At 45.9% G+C, this 15,945-nt stretch overlaps 1 protein-coding gene across 13 annotated transcripts in view; it reads left to right on the top strand.

Moving 5' to 3' along the window:
- Nucleotides 1–15,945, top strand: part of SLC36A4 (solute carrier family 36 member 4) — a 183,861-nt gene that overhangs the window by 40,658 nt on the left and 127,258 nt on the right. For all 13 annotated transcript variants that reach the window (XR_008319964.1, XR_008319963.1, XM_053311400.1 and 10 more), the window contains exons 4-6: nucleotides 3,133–3,221; nucleotides 4,367–4,462; nucleotides 8,015–8,099. Coding sequence is in view for 11 of the 13 variants with exons in the window: in XM_053311400.1 (XP_053167375.1) it covers nucleotides 3,133–3,221; nucleotides 4,367–4,462; nucleotides 8,015–8,099 (270 nt within the window). In the remaining 2 variants the exon portion in view is untranslated. The remainder of the gene's footprint in view (nucleotides 1–3,132; nucleotides 3,222–4,366; nucleotides 4,463–8,014; nucleotides 8,100–15,945) is intronic.

Raw genomic sequence — 15,945 nt, 5'->3', positions numbered from 1 at the left:
AAATAGTTATAACATTTCCTTCCTCCTCTGAAGACATTTCTGGCGGAGAGGAAGTGGGGGAAGAGGGAAGCTGAACTTTCCCCCCTCCCTCTGAGGCCATTATACAATCCATCAGCAGGACTCCCCCAACAGAAAAAGAAAAAAACAATCACCTGTTTAGTGAGGAGGTCTCTGCTGTTATGAAAAGATTAAGCAGTTCAGGATTAAAAAAGTCAAGCAGAAAGCTCTGGAGCTCACTGAAGTGCGACTGATCACATCGTCATCCTGACTGGAAGTCAACTTGCTTTGTATCTGACAGTCAGCACATGAGTTATAAAGGGCTGTTGCCTGTACTTTGAGTGGCTGCCATCTTGAAACAACACGATGAAAGAATAGAGGATACACGGGCCAAAGGAACAAAACGTATACTAAGAGTAGTATATATACTGTGTATAAGAGTCTATTCACACACACACAACTTACATGAAACATGGGTAAATTAAACATATATAATGAAACACACAATTACTGAAAAAGATGTCTGTGTTCTAGACCCCAAAAAGTGTGGCTGAAGGTCAATTATGTCCATATTCCTTGTACATGTGGATACATAAAGTCCTTCCAGATCTTTACTCTTACAAGTTCTTGTTCAAGTTGTTGCTCATTATCCAAATATTACTCAAAGTTCTTCCAGATCTTTTTTCTTGCAAGTTCTTATTCTAGTAGTCGTGTGTGTGAATAGACTCTTATACATGGTATATATACTACTCTTAGTATACATTTTGTTCATCTTGAAACAACACGGCAGGTCATAAAAACAACAACCAAAAACTTCTAGAACCATTTTTATGTGCTGTGAACTTGGTTTGTATTGGAAGGTCAATACAAAAGTTTCTAGAGGGAGGTGCACATGCAGTTATGTTAAACTGTCTTCCTTTCTAAGTTTACACGAGAACGGTGCAAAATGGCCTCTCTGCCACTGCATCACAAAATCTCTATTCCACCAACCTGTCCTCACTCTTTTGTATGGTCAGGCTGACTCCCTTGAGGGGCAATAGGAAGTGGCTACCACCTAATGGTGCAGTGGGGAAATGGCTCGACTATCAAGCCAGAGGTTGCCAGTTCAAATCCCTGCTGGTATGTTTCCTAAACACCTATATTGGGCAGCAGCGATATAGGAAGATGCTGAAAGGCATTGTCTCATATTGTGCGGGAGATGGCAATGGGAAACCCCTCCTGTATTCTACCACAGACAACCACAGGGCTCTGTGGGCGCCAGGAGTCGACACCGACTTGATGGCCACTTTACCTTTACTTTACCACTCATTCAGCAGAACAAGGTAGTAGTGTGATGCACCCCAAGACTGAGAGGTGTGCACTAAGATACTTTGCAGTGTTGTGGAGGGAAGTGAGGTGCAACTCTCAGATTTGGGTGCTTCAGTAGCTTAAAGTGGCAAAATGGCACATCTGGAAAGTAAGGAATAAAGTATTCAGTAGTCCTTGAGCAGCATCCAGACTAACATTGTGCTAGCATAGAGGGTGAAAATGCATGCCTCTAAATTGTTTGTACTGTTCTGCTGTGTGCTGAAACCGCGGCTGGAAGAAGAGGGCCTCCGTTTGGCAGGAGAAGGTTGCATAAGAGGTAGCTAGAGGGTACCCAACATCATCTGCTCATGGAAGAACTAGTATGGGATAGAGGTTCCTTTCTTCATCCTTATGATGAGCCCTTTCATCATCCATCATCATCCATCATCATAAATAATACTGCACTTTATTAGTTAGCTCTCTCATAACAAATTGTTCTCTGGGCGGCATACAACACACATTAAAATGCAAGATAAAAACACACAACACACTAAAACAATATTTTTAAAAAGGCAAAAATAAAATTGGATCAAAATTTAAAAGGCTTGAGTGAACAAAAAGGTCTTTGCCTGGTGTCTAAAAGAACAAAGTGATGAAGCCAGACAAACCTCACTGGGGAGGCTATTCCATAAATGGGGTGCAACCACCAAAAAGGCCCCCTCCCTAGTAGCCACCCACCTCACCTCATTTGGCAGGAGCACCTGGAGGACCTCAGAAGATCATAAGGTCCGGATTGGGACATATATCCCCAATTGTAGCTGGGGATGATGCGAGTTGCTGTTCTACAATATCTGGAGTACCACAGTTTATATCTAACTTTCTTTATATCAGATGCCCCAACAAAGGATCTGTTCTTGCTTGTTCTGCCTCATGTATGCTGGGGCAAAGGGTAGAAGAAAATCCAACCCAGTCGTTTGAGTGGAGGGAAGTAGGAGAGCTTGCTGGGGCATTCACCTCCATTCTGCCTGCTTGGCCTCTCCTCTAACTTCTGATGCTTAATGTTTTGCATTTCTCTGGATCACTTTAGGGGGGCGGGGGGGGGGACGGAATTAGAAAGCGGTGCCCCACTAACCCAAATTGTATGTGATTCAAAGCCAAGTTCTGCGTTCTGTAGACCCTATGCAAAGGAAGCACTTCTTGCATAACTTCATTCTAATATTGCCCCACTACCTACTATATAGTCACCTTAAGTGGCGCAGCGTGGAAATGCTTGACTAACAAGTAGAAGTTCGAATCCCTGCCGGTTCGAATCCCTGCTGGTACTATATTGGGCAGCAGCTATATAGGAAGATGCTGAAAGGCATCATCTCATACTGCATGGGGGGGGAGGCAATGGTAAACCCCTCCTGTATTCTACCAAAGAAAACTACAGAGCTCTGTGGGCGCCAGGAATCAAAATCTACTTGACGGGACACTTTACTTTACCTCCAATGTGATCAGCAGCCCCGTGTTTCCGCAGTCTGTTGCCCACTCACTTTTTCAAGGATCTTTATAGCTTGTAGGGACTAGAAACTTCATCTGCTTCCCCCTCCCTGAAAGCTAAGATTCTTGCCCAGCTAAATTCTGAGTGCAGTAAGCGCATCTGGTGGGCCACAGTGTGAAACAGGATGCTGGACTAGAAAGGCCTTAGGCCTGATCCAGCAGGGCTGTCCTTTTGTTCTTCTTCTGGAGAATACTGATATAGTTTCATATTTCTCTAGAGTTTGGGGCACAGTGCAGGAAAGGAGCCTGCTCTTTATAAGGTTTCCAGTTTCTAACCTGGTGTCTGTTTCTCCTCCCGCTGTATAGGTTGGACCAGTCAGCCTTGTGTTCCTTGGCATTGTGTCCATTCACTGCATGCACATTTTGGTACGATCCAGCCAGTACCTATCTCAAAGGTAAACAGAGGGGCTTAATTCAGTTTGTTGCAGACTAAAGTGTTGTGAACTCCGTTATCCATGTTCTGACTTGTAGCTAGAACTCTTGTGGTGAGGGGCGTGAGGGGGGCACAGAGCTGGTCTTGTGGCAGCAAGCATGAATGGCCTCCTTTTCTAAGCAGGGTCTGCCCTGGTTTGCTTTTGGATGGGTGACTGCATGTGAGTGCTGTCTACTGTAAGATATTCCCCTTAAGGGATGGGGCTGTAGCTCAGTGGTAGAGCATCTGCTTGCATTCAGAAGGTCCCAGGCTCAGTCTTCGACCTCCTGGTGGACTGGGAGAAACTCTTGCCTGTAGAGCTGCTGCCAGTCAGTGTAGACGTACTTACTGAGCTACATGGACCAATGGTCTGACTCGGTATAAGGCAGCTTCCTATGAAAGCTCTCTGAGAATATTTGGTTTGAATTTGTGGTTGGGGTAGGTGGGGACTGTTCTCCCCACCCCCTCCCCAGTTTACCTTACTTTGCTATTGCCTGCCTTTAAAAAAAACAACACACCTGGTGATTCTGCAGTAGCGGTTGGTGGTGGTCTTCCTGTTGACGGTCCCCTTCTCGCCTCCTCTTTGTCCCAGACCCAGCCTTGTAATGATGCTACATAATAAAGCAGCATTCCTTGGAGCAGGCATCCCCAAGCTGTGGCCCTCCAGATGATGCTGAACTACAACTCCCAGCATCCCTAGACACAAATTTTTGTGGCTGGGTATGCCGGAAGTCGTAGTTCAGCTACATCTGGAGGGCCGCAGTTTGGGGATGCCTGCCTTGGAGGGTGGTTTGGAGAGGAGTGCTGCTGCCAGTAGCACCAGTGAACGTTGTGTCCCACCCACTGCTAAAAATCCCTCTCTCCATTTCACTGCCTGCAAATGGGGAGGCCAAATTGGGGGGCCCTTTGGGGTCTATCCAGTCTTAAGCATGACAGTTGCTGGCTTATTCCTAGTATCTCTTTCTCTGCTTCTATGGGCCCATTTTAATTTTAAATTAATCTTGGTTAGCTCCATTTTGTGGGCTGTGTGTGTTTTCTTTTAAACCAGATAAGACATTCTGCAAGCTTGCATTTTGTTCAGTAATCCTAGATGGGGAAATAATTACATTTTTTCCTCTTTCTTCTTAGATTGAAAAAGTCTTGCTTAGGGTATAGTGACACGGTTAGCTGTGCGATGGAAGTAGGCCCCTTTAACTCATTGCAGAAACGTGCATCTTGGGGAAGGTAAGCTCATCTCCCTGATAATTTGACTGCCTATGGTGTGGAGAATTAACATGAAGTGTTGATGAGTTGCTGGTTTTAGAGTAACAGCTGTGCATGTATTGCAAGCAAAAACCCCAAGCGCTGTATCTAGGAAAGAGAAATCTTGCAAGTTCCTCTGCTAACGTGGCAAAGAGGCACCTTTTAACTTGGTGATTCTCTTTATTTAGCAGGCAGAGAGCAACTGGCCCTATCCACCCCCAGCACAGTACCTCCAGTGACTGTTGCAGGTGTCTATCTTATGTTTTTTTTTAGATTGTGAGCCTTTTGGCGACAGGGATCCATCTTATTTATTCATTATTTCTCTGTATATACCACAGCCATTTTTGGAAGAGCGGTATAGAAATCGAATGACTTAATGAATGTTTGAAATGACCAAATTAAGTCTGCCCGAGGGCTGGAAAGACATCAGGTCTGTGGGGGTCTATTCTGTGTGTTACTAGAATTTTGAGATCCATCCACTGTACTTGGGTGCAGAATGGTGGCTTGGGGGTAGAACCCGTTGTGTAATGGAGTCCATGAGCCATGCATTGGGATAATCTCTATCTGAGCTGCAGCACAAATTCCAACACATTTGCAGCATGGATTCTAATACGAAGCCTGAAAGCAGGCTAGCAGACCTGTACAACATACTGGAGAAAGGCAACAAACTAGTACCCCTCTTCACAGGTGAGAAACACTGTGGCTTGGAGAAGTGAAGGGGAGCATGATAAAGTGCATAACACTATGCACAGTGTGGATCAACTGGACAGATAATTTTTTCTCTTTCTTTCATAATATTGGGACCTGGGGTCATTTGTTGAAGCTAAATGCGGGGGAGATTTGGGACCAACAAAAGGAAGTACCTTTTTAGACAATGTGTAGTTTAGACATGGTGGCCACTAGGCCTGTGCACCAGCAGAAATATCGGATCAATGCTGATCCAATAAAGAGATGGAATAACAACATTTGTGAGGCCAATAAGACCTCCCAACACTATCATTATCCTTACCCGCTGGGTCAGTGGGTGCTTTCTAGGGAGTTCCTTAAGCCCCACCCCTCAATTTTGGGTGTGCAGTCCTTAAAAATTACCCCTGAGTCAGCTTAGAGAAAGAATAACTCCAAGCAGCAGAGCTGGATTGTTCCAAATAGTACTATCGAAAGTGGAAGGATTTCCGATAGGACAGTAGGGATTTTGGTTGGAATTCCGACTATCGGGGCTCCCTGCTGCCCTGTCAGAAATCCTTCCAAGAATGCTCGATAGTGCAACGGTCTGATATTCTTATTGAACCAATATAATTGCACAGCCCTAGTGGCCACCAATCTAGATGATTAGGCAGATTCGTAGAGGATAGGGCTATCGAGGGCTACTAGCCTTGATAACTGAATATTTCCATCAAGATCAGAGGTGACAGGCCCCTGAACCCTAGATGCTAGAGAACACCAGAGGGAAAGGGCAGGTGCCCTCTTTTCCCCACTTGCGGGATTCTCAGATGCATGTAGTTGCCACTGGATGAAAGAGGATGCTGGCCTATGGATGGGACTTTGGCACCTCCAGCCTCAGAGGCACGATGCCTCTCAATACCAGTTGCAGGAGACCAACAGCAGGAGAGAGGGCATGCCCTCACCTCTTGCCTGTGGGCTCCCCAGAGGCATCTGGTGGACCACTGTGGGAAACAAGATGCTGGTCTAGATAGACCTTGAGCCTGACCCAGCAGGGCTGTTCTTATGTTCTAGGGGTTTGACTCCCAATAGTTAAATAACAGCAAGTGGGGTGTGTGTGTGGTTGTTTTTTTTAAAACCCTCTATATGAGAAAAAGCCCTGCTGGATCAGGCCAATATACCTACCAGTAGATCCCAATCTACTTTCTGCCTACCCCTGAGCTAGGTTGATTTAATTCAATCAAATGTGAAAGTGATGTTTGCATCCATAGTGTATAAATGGGAAATCTGCCTTCCTCCTATTTATAGGATACCTGTGCTTCTGCTTCTTTGAATGCTGTGGTGGGAACTGAGCATTCCAAAGAGATTCCAGTGTGTCAACTCCTTTTCTTTGTTTCCCTCCCAATAGATCTCCTTTGACACCCTTCCAAAACTTATGGTGATGCATGTCTACCATAACACTGATGCACACTTGCAGAAAAGCTGAATGTAAACATTCACAAGGCTCTTATCTGATAAAAGCATCCCTGGGGGGCCTTTGATTTTATATTGAATCACTTAGTAAGTGGCTAGAGTTGCATGGTCTCCTGTGTTGCAGAAGCATTCCTAACTTAAAAGGCTGATTAATGTGTGTGTGTTTATGTGTATGCTGCTTCTGTTACACTTGCCTCACATTTGTACCCCATGCTCTGAGTAATCTTCCACCCAGGCAATAGCCAGGTTGCCATGCATCCACTTAGCTCTAATACTGCTATAAAATCAGGTGCTACCAGACCTAGGGAGGAGATGTGGTCTTGTGGTAGCATGCATGAATTATCCCCTTTGCTAAGCAAGGTGCACCTTGGTTTTTGCATTTGGATGGGGGACCTCATCTTACCTATACTGTAAGATATTCCCCTTAGAGGGTGGCCATAGTAGAAGAGCATCTGCTTGTAGAAAGTCTTGGATACACTCCCTGGCCCCTCCAGATAGGGCTGGAAGAGACCCCTGCCTGTAACCTTGGAGAGCCACAGCCAGTTAGTGTAGACCAGGGATTCTCAACGTGTGGGTCCCCATATGTAATTGGACTTCAACTCCCATAATTCCCAGCCAAAGGCCACTGGAGCTGGGGATTATGGGAGTTGAAGTCCAATTACATCTGGGGACCCACACGTTGAGAAACCCTGGTGTAGATAATACTGAGCTAGATGGACCTATGGTCTGACTCAGTATATGGCAACTCTCTATGTTATTCAATGCAGATTTGGAGCTTGGCTTGGCTGCTGTCCCTTGAGGGAAAGGGTAACTTTGAGCCTTGATCTGTGGTTTATGTCTAATATTCAGACATCCTCCAGGATGAACTCATCAAGTGACAAGATGCATGTGTTAATATTTTATTTATCATATTTATATACCACCTGATATCTATTCTGTCTATCTCCAGAATATGTCAGGAGGCTGTGTCAGATGAATCCATCCCCTTGGTCACAGTAGTGCCGCATGCTTCTGCTGGAAAGATCCACGCTTAAGATGTACAGAGAAGGACAGGCCTGCACAAATTGGGTGTAATGCCTGTTGTAAAAAGCAGAGCCCCTTGTCTCTCTGCATTGGCTCTGTCCGACTGATCTCCCTCCATTCCCCTTGGCGTATCTTTTAGATTAGGTTGTAAGCCTGAGGACAGAGCCTGGATTGCTTTTTGTTTTGACTTCATGTGCAGTGCCAAATCAATGCAAGTGCTTTAGAAGAAATAATAATCATAATACAAATGGTCGTCTTGCAGAAATATGCATGTGACTTCAGTGCATTTGGTGTGTCCTCAAAGCCATTGTCCGTCCACAAATCAGACCCCAATTAAGTCTCTGTGCTCTCTCGCTCTCTTTTTTGTCTTTCTCATAGGTGTATTGTCAACTTCTTCCTTGTGATTACCCAGCTGGGCTTCTGCAGTGTTTATTTTGTATTCTTAGCAGAAAATGTGAAACAAGTAAGTAGAAGTGTGTCCGGTAATGAGAATTGTAGCGCAAGCACTCTTGCGTGTAATCGGTTGCTTTCGACATGGCTTGTTTTCACAAAAAGCAGCTGGAGTGTGCACATTCAGCACTCTATCCTCGAGGTGAGCAAAGGCATACACTGCTGCAACGTGGTACAGGTAAGGCAGCCCTTAAAGCTATCCAGGAACCTTGACTGGCATAGAGTGTAGTGGTCTGCCTTCTTGAATTGGTGGGCCCCTGGGAGAACACTGCACCAGTGCACTGATAATGATAATAAACAGGTAGGATATCTGTCGCTTGATAGGATTTCGCCAATCTATATATTTAATTATCTAAGGCATACCCGTGGCTAATCCCATGTGTGACAGCTCTCGTGAGAGTTCGGAGAGCTGTGGGATAGTCACGGGACGGGCGGGGGGAAAACATGATGGTGGCAGTTAACGGTGACAGCGTGGTGGCAGGGATGGGCTGATGACAGCCGGGCAGGAAGAAGCTGGTGGGTGGACGGGGAGGGAAAGGAAGAAGTGGGGGGAGGGGGAGAGGAAACGGTGGCGGGGGTGGGTGGGAAGGGAAAGGAAGAAGCCAGCAGGTGGGAAAAGATGAAGGGGAGGGGGGAAGGAAGAAGCCGGCAGGTGGGGTGGGGGAAGGGAAACAATGGCGGTGGGCGGGTGGTGGGGGGAGGCAGCAGGCGGGCAGCTAGAGGAACAGATGTTCTGCACCTGGCCCAGCTAGTTTTGATTAAAACACAAACCGTGGATGTTTTAACAATGCTAACCATCGTCATCGTCATCGTCGTCATCATCATCCACTATTTAACAAAAAAGTTACCAAAGGTTGTGTTTACATTGTATTGTGTTTTCATAGAGGAAAACAATGAGATGGTTCCATGTCCCCAAAAGGCTTACAGTCTAAAAAGAAGCACAAAGGAGACCCCAGAGCAGCCCCTGGAGGGAAGCTGTGCCGAGACTGATTAGGGACCGTTGACCCCTCCCGCTAACTATGAGAGTTGCCAGTCTAAAAGGAGCCTCTTTGACCACTTTGCAGGGGTACTGTCTGTGTATAGGGTTAAGTTGGCAAGGTCATAAAAGGAGAGAGTTTGGGTGATGCCTCAGGCTTCATTATGGGACAGGATCTAAAAACGACGACACTTGCAGATGTGCTCCTTGTGGCTCCAGCCAGTTATTGCTTTCCTACTTGCAGTCACATGCGGAATTGCATCATTCATTTCATACAGTAGTAGATAGACTCTGTGTGTGTGTGCCTCTCAAGATGGAATGCCGGTGCTAGGCACACTCATGGCACTAGTTCATTTGGGATTGCTTTAATGAAAGGCAGTATATAAATTTAACAATAAATAAATAAATAAAATTTGCACATGGACAGTGGGTGGATGGTATTGAGAAAATATGCCACAGTTGAAAAGCGGTATATAAATATTGGTTGTGTTGTGTTGTCATATGGTGTGAGTGAGTGTGTGCAGGGTCAGTAGCTACCCCTGCTAACTGGGCAAAGAGGCACCTTTTAACGGGGTGATTCTCTTTATTTAGCAGGGGGACAGTAACTGCCCCTGTCCACCCCAGCACAGTACTTCCAGGGGCTGCTGCTGGGGTCTATCTTATGTTTCTTTTTAGAATGTGAGCCCTTTGGGGACAGGGATCCGTTTTATTTATCTTATTTATTTATTATTTGTGTAAACCGCCCTGAGCCATTTTTGGAAGGGTGGTATAGAAAATGAATGAATGAATGAATGAATGAATAAATAAATACATAATTGCAGATTAAACACCCTGTCTTAGAAATGCCTTAAGACCCTGAGAGGAGAGCTGGTCTTGTGGTAGCAAGCATGACTTGTCCCTTTAGCTAAGCAGGGTCTGCCATGGTTGTATATGAATGGGAGACTTGATGTGTGAACATTGTAAGAGATTCCCCTCGGGATGGAGCCGCTCTGGGAAGAGTGGAAGGTTCTAAGAGCCCTTCCTGGCTTCTCCAAGACAGGGCTGAGAGAGATTCCTACCGGCAACCTTGGAGAAGCCGGTAGACAATACTGCCAGTCTGTGTAGACAATACTGAGCTAGATGGATCAAGGGTCTGACTTAGTTTCTGGTAGATGCCTGTGGCAGATACCTGGGCAGAGGCCCAGTGTGGTGGAAGGGCAGGATGGAAAACTCTGGGTAAACAAATGGCCCTGGGAGCTGCCTTGATGGGGAAACTGCCTAGGAGCTGTTCGGAAGCCACTCAGAGCTCTTTGTAGAAAAGGCTCTGTGTGTGTGTGTGTGTGTGTGTGTGTGTGAGAAAGTGTGCTGTTGAGTCAGTGCTGACTCCTGGCACCCACAGAGCCCTGTGGTTTTCTTTAGTAGAATACAGGAAGGGTTTACCATTGTCTTCTCCCGCGCAGGATGAGGATGCCTTTTAGCATCTTCCTATATCGCTGCTTCCCAATATAGGTGTTTCCCGTAGTCTGGGAAACATACCAGTGCGGATTCGAACCGGCAACCTTTGCCGGTATTTGTTTGTTATTTCTTTGTGTAAACTGCCCTGAGCCATTTCTGGAAGGGCGGTATAGAAATCAAATGAATGAACCTCTGGCTTGCTAGTCAAGTTAAAATGCAGAACCTCTGCAGCATATTATGCTTCCTCTTGAGCAGGGGTTCCCAACCTTGAGTCCCTGATGTCCCCAAGAATCATGGGAGTTGTAGTAACTTTTTAAAATTTGGTTTTAATGGGATCCTGTTTTTAGTTTACTTTGCTAATGTTATGCTTTTGGTTGTTATGAGCCCTTGTCTTGGAGGGGCGGGATATAAATCTTTTAAATAAACAATAAAACCAGACTCAAAGTTGAACTGCTCTAGACAAGCCCTTCCTTTTTTAGTTCCCCTTCTGGACGCTTCAGAGAAGTGGGGGCCATGTTAGATGACATGTCTTTGATCAAGTAATGTATACTTTTTTTTTTTTTACTGATTGATTTGTAGCCTGCCTTGCTTCTCCCATGTAACTCAAGGGGGCATAAATGGGGTTCTGAAGTGGTCACCCATCCAATACTGGCCAGACCTAGACCTGTTTTGCTTCAGTAAAGGGGCTGTGTCCTGTGCTCTGAGACCACATGCTGTGCAGCATGATTTCATCCTGGAGCAAATGGGCTTCCCCACCTGGAGCTGAACCCGGCAGAATGAGTTGTGACTTGTTGGGGTACTCAGAAATAAGTTTTGCTACGTTCAGTGGGACCTATTCCCAAGTATGGATAGGATGGAAAACTTTCAGTGATGGTTTTGCAGATCAACGAAGAATTACTACTGTGTTGGGTAAACAAATGTCATCTGCCTTGTGCTTTGAGGGATTCGCTCTTTATGGAATTTGAATTCTGACTCAAATGCATCTTTTGTCCTGAAGGGGGTGCCAAAGAGTAAGTTATTGGTACTGTACTTAATGCTTAGCATTTTTTCCTGTAAAAAGGTGGGCGGGGTGGGGGGATATTACTTGAAGGGCACACTTATTGGCCACAGTAAATTATCCATGGCAACAAGTTATAAATCAGAGTTCCATGTCCCTTACTACTTCACTTGCAACCTCTACTTATAATATACTTTTCTGGGTGATAAATGACTCAACGTTTGTTATATTTCATTGTGTTTTTCTTGGTAATGCTTTTCTTTCTGTATAATAATGTTTATTAGGATGAAAAGGGCTTGTAGTTTGCAAGCCCATGAATGTCTTATCTCTCAGTGACTCTGGCTAGCTCTAGGAGTTCTCATTTCCCATGCTTTCCAGTGAGAGAGTGTTTCCACATTTTCTGGAACATTAATGAATTTTCCAGGGATTTTTTTTTTTTTTTTTTGGTGAGGCATTGGTAGTCCAAGCGAAGCCTGTAACCTCCCTGCAAAAATGGCACATTTCTGTCTTTCATGGTTTGGGTTGGGAGTTCTGTGTCAGTGAGTGAGGCCAAAGCAGCTTTAGATTAGATTAAAAAAAGAAAGAAGTGAAGATGCTTACATGTTGCAGAAAGAAAGGCAGCAGAATGAGGAAATAGGAATCCAGAGGTGGCAAAATGGATTGTGCCAGTCCAGGGGATACAAACTGGGCTGTGCCGTTTCAGGGAATACAATATTTTAAATGCTCCCCTACATCTTTGTTTTTTAAAAAACTAGCATAGTAGGGACATTGGTTCTAGCTCAGTCTTTCCCCCAAGTATGCAAATTTTCTACTTGCAGGTAGTTGGTATGGTCTCCCACCTACTGCCTAAAGCGGTGCAGTTCACCCTCCTGCTGCACGCCTACACTGAGTTGGGATCGCAGTAGTTTGACACCGGTGTTTCAGCCAGGATGCTCCCTGTCTCCCTAAGGACGTGTTCCATAATGTGTTAGAGGTTAGGGTGGTTTCAGGTAGATCAGTGGCTTCTTGTGCATGTGAGCTGAAACCTTTCCTGCGAAGCAAAGTGTGAGCCTTGGACTGCTCCCCAGTGCAGCAGGGACTGGTTAGCAGCACGTAGGAAGTTTCCTTATTCCGAGCCAGACCATTGGTCCGTCTAGCTCAGTTTTGTCTGTGCTGACTGGCAGCAGCTCTTCAAGGTTTTAGGCAGGAGTCTTCCCTGGCCCTGTCTGGAGATGCCGGGAAGTGAACCTGGGACCTTCTGTATGCAAAGCCCCCTTCCCTGAGGGGAATATCTTAGAGCAGGCAGCGTTCACATGTAGCCACCCATCCAAATGCAAACCTACTGGGCGAAGGGAATAATTCATACCTGCTACCACAAGACCTGGCCCTTCAGGTGTTGGTTGGTGCTTCCTGGGGTGCTGAAGGCTAGGCAGGTGCCAGACTGTGCCAAACCTTGGGACTTTTCCCCAGGATGAGAAATACTAGTCCAGTTATTCATGTGCATGATCTGAGCCTTAAGGTCCTCCCAGATAGCAACAGATTGTGTGACTTGAAGGGCTTGCATGCAAATAGGAAGTGAGAGTTCATTCACCCTCCGTGCACTACCAGAAGAGCTGGTCTTGTGGCAGCAAGCATGGCTTGTCCTCTTAGCTAAGCAGAGTCCACCCTGGTTGCATATGAAAGAGAGGCTAGAAGTGTGAGCACTGTAAGATATTCTCCTCAGGGGATGGAGCTGCTCTGGGAAGAGCAGAAGGATTCAAGTTTCCTCTCTGGCATCTCCAAGATAGGGCTGAGAGAGATTCCTGCCTGCAACCTTGGAGAAGCCGCTGCCAGGCTGTGAAGACAATACTGAGCTAGATAGACCAATGGTGTGACTCAGTATATGGCAGCTTCCTATGTTCCACTCCCTCATGCTTGCATATCCTTTCCCATTGGAATTTCACGGGCTGCTCATATGGTTTGAAGGGACTTCAGGTGACTTTTACAGCGCCACCTGCGAGCCAGCTCCTGATTTCTGTGAATTACCCACCCCTTTTAACTAGTACTCTTCTGGCCTGTGGGGAAAAAGGATGGGTTATTTATGGAAAGCAAGTGCTGGCCAGCAGATGGAGCTATGGAAGTTGCATGAAATCCCTGCTGGCTGTATGAACACCCTGTAAGATCCCTTGGGAAAAAATGGAAGGGGAATGGGACTGTAGCTCAGTGGTAGAGCATTCAGCAGATCCCAGGTTCAATGCCTGGCATGTTCAGGTATGGCTGGGAAATACTGCTGCCTGAAATCTTGGAATGTTGCTGCCGGTCACTGTGGACAATACTGAGCTAGATGGTCTGACTCGATAGAAGTCAGCTTCCTATGTTAAGCCTGCAGGGATGTGTGGAAGATAAACCACCGCTTCCAACTTTAGTGCATGCTCTTCTTCATGTTGTGCAGCATTGTTTTGCTGTCTAGAAGTTGCTCCAATTAATTTCTTGGGAAGGTAGGTGCATGTGTACATATATAACTTGAAGTGGAGATGCTTGATGGGGTGTGTGTGTGTGTGTGTGTGTGTGTGCGCGCGCGCGCTTTTATTTTAACATGCCAGCAACTGTGTGGTAAAGATGTTGTGCTCCTTCAGAGGGTAGAATATTTCTGAGCCATTTCTGTGCATTGTAAATGCATCTACTTGGAACTCCTCAAGGTTTCTTGAGGAGTTCAGTTTTCACGATTTTTCACGATTTTTGTTATCGTGAACCAGTTTGGGAAAAGCAACTGGGAAAGTAATATATTTAGAGTAAATTTCTTCCTAAAAAAAAAAAGGAAGCCTTTTGGGGAAAGCTTACTCAAGGCTGGAAATGCGTATGTCACGGATGAAAGTGCTTTTAAGTCTGGTGCCTTGTTTTCCCCCAACTTTACTTCCTGCTTTGTGTTTTTGGAGCGGGGGTGTGGGTGGGTGGGTGGGGGGTTAGTGCTTTGCCGTGCCCTAGTCCCAACATGACTAACTCCATGTAGTGACGCACTGGAGGAAATTGCAGCAGCTTCAAAGCGATAGTGACCGAGTGGTTGGAGCTGTTGATGATATTGAGTTTGACATTGCAAAAGAGTGTAGGTTAGGCAGTGGATGAGTCATGGATACAGATCATCTTATCGCAATCAGCAGTAAACTGTTGCTTGGCCCCAGACGATATGTGGGGGAGGGAGACGGAGGCATGCTGCTCTTTCATGTTCTAACTTTGTAGGCCCATTTTTTGTGTTTAACTCTTCTGGATGTCATGGGCTTCTAAATTCTAGCTGTGCGGCAACTGGCAAGTTGGCAACTTGAATTCCTTCTCAAAGTTTTGAATGGCAAACACTTTGCTCGCAATGCGATTCACTGTGCGCAATGCGATTTGTTTACAACATAAATATTAGGGTTTCAACCTTTAATCTATTACAATATATATTTTTAAAAAGTGTTGACCATCTGGAAGTTAACTTTGATGTGTATTTGTAGCAAACTGCAGATGGCAGAAGAGGTTCTTCCCTTTTGCTCTTTTATGGGAGAATATAAGAATTTTGCTGAATGAGGCCCAAGACCACATTCTGTCTAAGCACCCTGTTTTCCCACCAGAAAGCCCACAAGCAGGAGATGCCCTCTCTCCCATCAGCTCTCCGCTGCAACTGGTATTCAGCGTCCTCCTGCCTCTGAACCTGGAGGGAGCCAATAGCCATAAAGACTAGCTGCCATTGAAAGACTTGCCCTCCAAGAATATGCCCTAAGCTCCTTTTTAAAAGCCATCCAAGCCAGCGACTATCGCTACATCCCAGGACTCCTTCAGTTTCTCGGTGGCCCAGTGGCCCAAGTGCCTTTCTGGGAGAACGATGCAGCCATGCTTGCAGCTTACCAGTAATGCAATGCCTTTACCATTGTGCTTAGTGATGGGATGGCTGGGACATTGCATCATTGGTGTAGCAGCTGCTGAAGTGGTCTCTGGGCTCCAAGGCACTAGGACCAAGGAGACCTGAGTTCAAATCCTTATTCAGTCATGAAACTCACTGGGTGGTCTGGGCCAGTTGTCTGTCTCTTTGCCTAAGCTATCTCACAGGGCTATTGTGGGGATAAATGTAATCATACACCGCTCTGGGCTCCTTGGAGGAAGAGCAGGATATAAATATAAAAATAAGAAGCTTCCCCCACAAACCCTTGTGGGGGCTTAATCTTAGCAGTGGCAGCAGTGTGGGATGTTCTTCAGCAACCGAAGGAGCTTTCCACACTGGAATGTGTGGAATTTGGAGAGGCTAAGCTTGAAGGTTGAGGCAGCGGCTTGGAGGGTGTCTTGGCAGCTGTGCCGAAAGAGCCACCATCCCTCATCGGGGCCTCAGGTATTGGCCATGAACATTTTGGTCTTGTGCCCTTGGCCAGTGCCCAATTTGATTGATTCCCGATGCTGGCCCTGTTCCTGCCTCCAATATACTTTCCCCTTATGCAGATCTTAATGGATTAAACACATTTGAGT

Source organism: Hemicordylus capensis, chromosome 3, assembly GCF_027244095.1.
Source record: "Hemicordylus capensis ecotype Gifberg chromosome 3, rHemCap1.1.pri, whole genome shotgun sequence".
Taxonomy (NCBI): Eukaryota; Metazoa; Chordata; class Lepidosauria; order Squamata; family Cordylidae; genus Hemicordylus; species Hemicordylus capensis.
Note: the sequence above shows the minus strand (reverse complement) of the source record. Positions and strands in the feature narration are given on the sequence as shown.